This window comes from Stegodyphus dumicola, chromosome 1 (assembly GCF_044657685.1).
Source record: "Stegodyphus dumicola isolate Sdum_Otavi_A_Nest chromosome 1, ASM4465768v1".
NCBI lineage: Eukaryota > Metazoa > Arthropoda > Arachnida > Araneae > Eresidae > Stegodyphus > Stegodyphus dumicola.
The window spans coordinates 190,993,393-190,999,392 of record NC_140768.1 but is presented as its reverse complement, the minus strand read 5'-3'; the positions used below and the strand labels follow the sequence as shown (position 1 = coordinate 190,999,392).

General features: G+C 35.2%; 1 protein-coding gene across 1 annotated transcript in view; it reads left to right on the top strand.

The window, feature by feature from the left end:
• The first annotated feature begins 910 nt into the window (after positions 1–910).
• Positions 911–6,000, top strand: part of LOC118187033 (excitatory amino acid transporter-like) — a 119,274-nt gene continuing 114,184 nt past the window's right edge. The window contains exon 1 of the mRNA XM_085824133.1: positions 911–1,236. Coding sequence (XP_085680259.1) covers positions 1,165–1,236 — 72 coding nt within the window. The 5' untranslated portion in view covers positions 911–1,164. The remainder of the gene's footprint in view (positions 1,237–6,000) is intronic.

Genomic DNA, 6,000 nt, shown 5'->3' with positions numbered 1-6,000 from the left:
GGGGAATACCATGAAAAAGCCCATGTAGCCAACCATCCACCAAAATTCGAACTTCGGTTCAACTAGCAGTGTCCAGCAGTCTTACCTCCGTAGATGAGACGTTTTTCACAAAAATATGCATATGAATAGTTTTTACCCCCATGGTTTTCCTGTAAAATAAGGTTGCAATATGATAAATTTGGAGTTCAACCTTCGTTTAAAAGTTTCAATTAGATAATAAGATGTTAGAAATTCTATGGTAACCCATCAGGCTCACTCTTTAGTAGGAAAAAAAAACATTTTTGAGATTCGTAGTCTCTCAGCCGCAGAATAAAAATCATATTATTAAAATTTGCATTATAATTTATTCGTTTTCTTTCTGTTTCCGAAGGTATTTCTAAACAAAATATAAAATTTTTATGGAATTTTAAAATAACATTTTCAATTTCTTAATCTATTACAATGCTCCTTAATGTTAACGTAATAAAAATAAGATTAATAAACAGCTTTCAGATATTTTAGAACAATATACTTCTCTAATAAATTGAAAACTGCATCAGATCAGGTGGTTGGTTATAAACGTTTCTTGAGATCTCCTCAGGAACAATTTGCTTTGAGGTTATCTTATACTTTTAAGCATGTTCATAAGGCTATTATCGTTGAAAGGTCTGAGTACTACAGTGAGCTACAAAGTCTGTAAAAAAAAAAAAAAGAAAGAAAGAAAGAAAGAAAGAAAAAAAAAACAGATTTCATTTCATCGCGCGTAATCAACGATATTAAAAAGCCTTAACCTACTTCATTCACGGCGAACCCTATCACCTTCCGTTACAGAAAACAACCATCTTTCTCGGAATCTGACGACTTTAAACCCTTTAGAAACACAGTCTCCGGGAGGAGAGAGGAAAGGAGATGGGGAAAAAAAACTCTAATCTCTCAGTGAGAAACTGTTGCAGAGAGGATCACAGCTTCGTCCACTTCAGTCGGGAGTGAAAAAATAAGATTGAAAGTGGAACTGAAAGAAACACAGATTTTTACACATACAAACTCCCGGCGGAGCAGATTTTCCGAGGAGGACGTATCGAATAGCGGACGGATGTCACGTGACCTCCGATCACCATCGCATCTGCTACGTCTACGCCGTCCTCCCTCTGACTACACAGCGTTCGTTCTGATATTACCGCAGCGATGTCGGGCGAAATTGATCAGCGGAAAGAAGACAAGTCTCAACTACGCGAAGCACAAGTCCCGCGGCGTGGGGTGAGTTGCCATTCTTCCACTTTGTAATGTCCTCGCATTATTTGTATGCGTATCGAGGGGCATGTAGCACAGAATCGACATTGCGTAAGATCCGTACCACTGGCTAGAAACAGGTTTCGATGATATGCCAGTATCGATCCTCCGCTAGAACTGAACCTATGCAGATACCTTAAAATAATAATTTAATCGAATTCTTTTTCTCTTAATTATACGTGGTACTTAATTATAAAAACTGACACTATGCTATGCCATTGTCAACTGCATGCCAAGATCGATTCTACGCTTTGCTGATTCTATGCCGGTATCTGTTCTACATCATCTAGCTAGTATACCGCTGTTGAATCTACGCAGAGTCGTCAGCCATGACTCTGTGCATGTGACTAATGTGCATTAATCATCTTATTTATTATTATATTATTATCAAAATTTTGTTTTATCGTGTCGATTGTATGCTGACAACTACAATCAGCCGTATATGCCGCTATCGATTCAACGCCGCATCGATATCGATATTACGCAGTTACGAACCTTTGCAAAGTCGATTCTGTGTAACGTCGATCATGTGAATGTAAGCCGTATCAGCCTGTGGATAAATAAACATAGCGAACCTCTTCATAACTATGCTGACATCAATATTTTCATTGATGTTAGTTACTCTGAAGAAGATGACTGCTATGTTGTGCATACGCGTTACATTTTTCAAGACTTTATGTATGATTTTTTTTAAAGAAAGCTTTGTCCCTGAAGGACTATTGTTTTCGTTTTGCATTGGTTCACTATAAATGTCCATTTTACCTTTCAAACTGTTGCCACCAAATTTTAGAGTCCTGCATTATATTTGAAGAAATTAAATAATGAAAAATCTGCATAAATGTGTGCATATTTCTCGCATTGTGATAAAACAACGCTACATAGAGCCATCGAATATTGAATGGCGTAATCCTGCTGCGAATATGGGCATTTGGAAGCCCAAATTTGAAGTTTCGAATTTGTTTTATTATCGATTTCATATTTTGTAAAACTTTAAAGAATTTTTTATTAACAATCTCAAGGATTTCAAAGCGAGCCATGGAAACGTTGTACAGAAAAAAACATTTTTGTCTCCAACCCGCGAGAATCTGTATTGTAAATTCTAAAGATAGGCTTAATTTTAAACTATTTTACGATATTGCTCTTGAACTGAATTTTATGGTTTAAGTGCGAAGAACGTAATATTTAATAAATAAAGGTAACAGAGAAAATGTTAAGAAAAACGCCCCTTTGGACGTAATTTAAAATCTGAAACCTTTCATATTTTCTGTTCTCTCTTTCTTTCTTTCTCTTTTTTTCCCCGTATAGGTGCTCTATTGTATACACGGCTGCACACGCGTACAGTTTAGAGGAATTTTGACTGACAGATTTATGAAGACAGATTAGTGCGAGGTAAGACTGTGAAACCCAGTGTAAGGACCTTCACTTTCACATACTGGCATAAAAATACTATTTGAATTGATCAGTTTTGATGTAAGACTAGGATCTCGGCACATTGCACCTCTGGGAAGATTTGTGACTTGGCTTACGTTCGACAACTTCAATGCTGGTGTTATCATGACGGAGTGTCGTTATGCAGAGTCCAAGATCATCAATACACATTAATGCAATCAAAACTCTGTAATACATCTGACTCTTGAAATACGCGAGAGTAGTTTTCATTTATATTGGAACAATATAACAGCATTTTGTTTTTCTCTTAGCATTGGGTATTGCTTTTTTAAGCAATTATTATAAATCTATAATTTTATCTTTTGCATTTAGAACTCTTGGGATTCATTCTTAAACTAACGAGCTTCTCGTAACCGTTTGGCTTACAACTATTTTGGAGATGAAACTAGAAACAAAATATTTGTGCAGATATTAGATTTTCTGAGCTATTAGACTGTGCAAATATGAAACCTTACTTATACCATAACGGTTAAAAATACGATTTTTTTATTTTCCTAATTTTTTATATTTTAAAATTTTTAATTTGAAGTTTTCAGATTGAATCTAGAAGCTTTTCGAAAATTAGACTTGCTGACTATTTATTTATTTAAATTGTCGAATTAGAGACGCTTTTAAGTACGGATAGGATAGTAAATCCCATGAAATTTGCATAAGATTCTAAATTTAAAAATTTCCGCTTTTATGTTATAAGAAACATTCGAATCAAAACCTAAAAATCCGTTAAATGTTTTAATTAAAAATTTTCGTAAGATTATTTTTATTGACATCCAGTAGAAGCGTGCGTTAAAAAAGAAAGCAATTGTTGCTATTTTAATGTACCTAAATTATCAGTAGCACATCGTACCTATCTAGGGCGCCACACTCTTTAATTTCCTGAAGAGCATATATTATAAAGAGCTTATCTATGTTAATTCTTTTGCATTCTGTGCTTAGAATAAATTCTTCGTCCTGGTACACTTGTACACTTGTTTTGATTTAAAAAAAGAGCTTTAAGCTCTGTTCACCTTAAAGCGTCTTTAATGAAATTTTTGAACCGGTACGTTACGTTATTCGATCATACTATAAGGTATTTATTTCTCCTGCCTTTCTAGCGTGCCTTCGTGGTGTAGTGGTTCTGCACGCTGAACAGGTATTCTAGAGGTCCGTGGTTCGATTCCCGGCGAAGGCGGTTGCCGATTTTTCGTCTTGCCTGCTTCCAAAATATTTCTAATGTCTCTACCATACATTTATTATCTATGCAATAATCCACTCATACTGTTACTTTAGAGAAAATATTTTAAAGTCATTTTGCCCCACTCGGTTTGCCTCATAACCCTGGTAACGACAGCTGTGGCAAATGGTCGATTTTGGTTTTTTCTTCACTTAGAGTGAATTTTTTTAGAGTGTTTCCTCTTAGATTTCCTCTTAGAGTGTTTCACTTCGTGAAAAATACACAAACGAAAACTGATCTGAACTATTGTCTCAAATGACGTGACAAAAATTAAGAGCTGTGCAGTAATGACAACACGAGTTACGATCGTAAATGAGGGTGGATGAAAGGACCTTGAAGTGCCTATTTTAAAGTAATAGACTATAACCACTTCGCCAAGCATGAAATATCATTAATGGTAGCTTCTTCATTGTCTGGAAAATAACCAGTCTCTGAATTTGCTGCCATCTGGTACGACAAAAATCTTTATCTTATAATTAAAACTGCTTAACATATTGACATGTTTAAAAGCAATAAGCGCACTTGTTAATAATTTTAATCTTTAATTTATTTTAAAGCCAAAAACGTCTTAAGTGCCTTTCTAATCTTTCAGGGCATTTCATCACCTTACGCTGCTAGGGAATTAATTTAATTTGGCTTTCAAACTACAAATGTTTAATAAACTAGCCGATTTATAACCTATAAGCATATGTTTTAGGAATTTAAATCTTTAGATTTAACAAACCAGAGTGCTGCCTTTCGCTAAGACGTAAGGTCTTTAATTTGTCTTTCAAAGTATAATTGTTTAAAAAACTGGGGAATTTAAAATCAATAGATGCATCTCTTAATTGAAATCTTTATTTTAGTGTGAATAGTTTATCTAACAGACAGAATTCAAAATACATTTAATTTTAAAACATCCCTCTGATAATTAGGAGCATTACTCTAATTATTGTGTTGTGCGAAAAGTTCGTGTTGATTTTTGGTAGGTGGCGTAAGAATACGACTTAATACATCATAGCGAATGAAAGCAACTAACATACGTACACATATCGTAAAAGAAGGTACTTTAGACATATTTGGAAAAGCATTTGGTTATGATACGTTAATCTTTGTCAGTTTTATACGCGTTTGAGTTTGAAAGAAAACAAAGTTCATTTTAGGCGTTTAATGCTTTTTCTACCGGAACAGCAGAAATATACCGCAAGCGGCAAACAAGATGTGTGCAGCGTAGGGCGAAAATACTCTAACTGAAAGAACTCTGCTGAAGTGCATTTCTACGTTTAAAGCAGGTGATTTCTACCTAAATATCAAGAAAGCTCGGATACGCCCTTCGCAACAGATGAAGATCAGATTAAAAGACCATGTCAAAGTCCACCATCCACGAATATTTTATGAATCTTGGCTACATAAATTGTTCTGATGTATGAGCTCTGCGCGATTTAACGAGGAAAATTCTGATGGATCACATTTGCTATTAGCTGTATAAACTCAATGAGGAGACACCATTTTTGTAGCAAGTAGTGACGGGGAATGAAACATGGATCATTTATAATAATCTTAAGCAAAAACTATCTTAGGGAATACGGAATAGGCTACCTTTAGCCACCCCAAAAGCTAATCTACATCCAAAAATGTCATGCTCTGTGTCTGGTGGGACTTATGAGCTTTTATGAGCTTTCACCAAAACCCGAGACAATAAATGCAGGCAAGTGTTGTCCCAAATTAGACGAATTAAAGGCAGCACTTGAATGAAAACGTCTAGAAATCTCCGAATCGGAAGGGCGTCGCGTTTCATCAGGGCAATGCTTTGATATGTGTCTTTGATAACTCGACAAAAGTTGTTAGAGCTCGGCTGGTATGTTCACCAGACCTCGCGTCCTCTGATTTGTATCTATTTCGATCATTAAGAAATTCCTTTGATAGAGAAGGCTTCAACTGTTTGATCGAGATAATAAAAATTCACATAGAAAAGGTTTTCGCGGAAAAGCTTGAGAGATTCTGGAAGAATGGAATTTTCAAGTTATCTGAAAGATGGAGCATTGTAGAACAGAATGGCACCTATGTAATTTAATAAATTTATGCTAAAATTT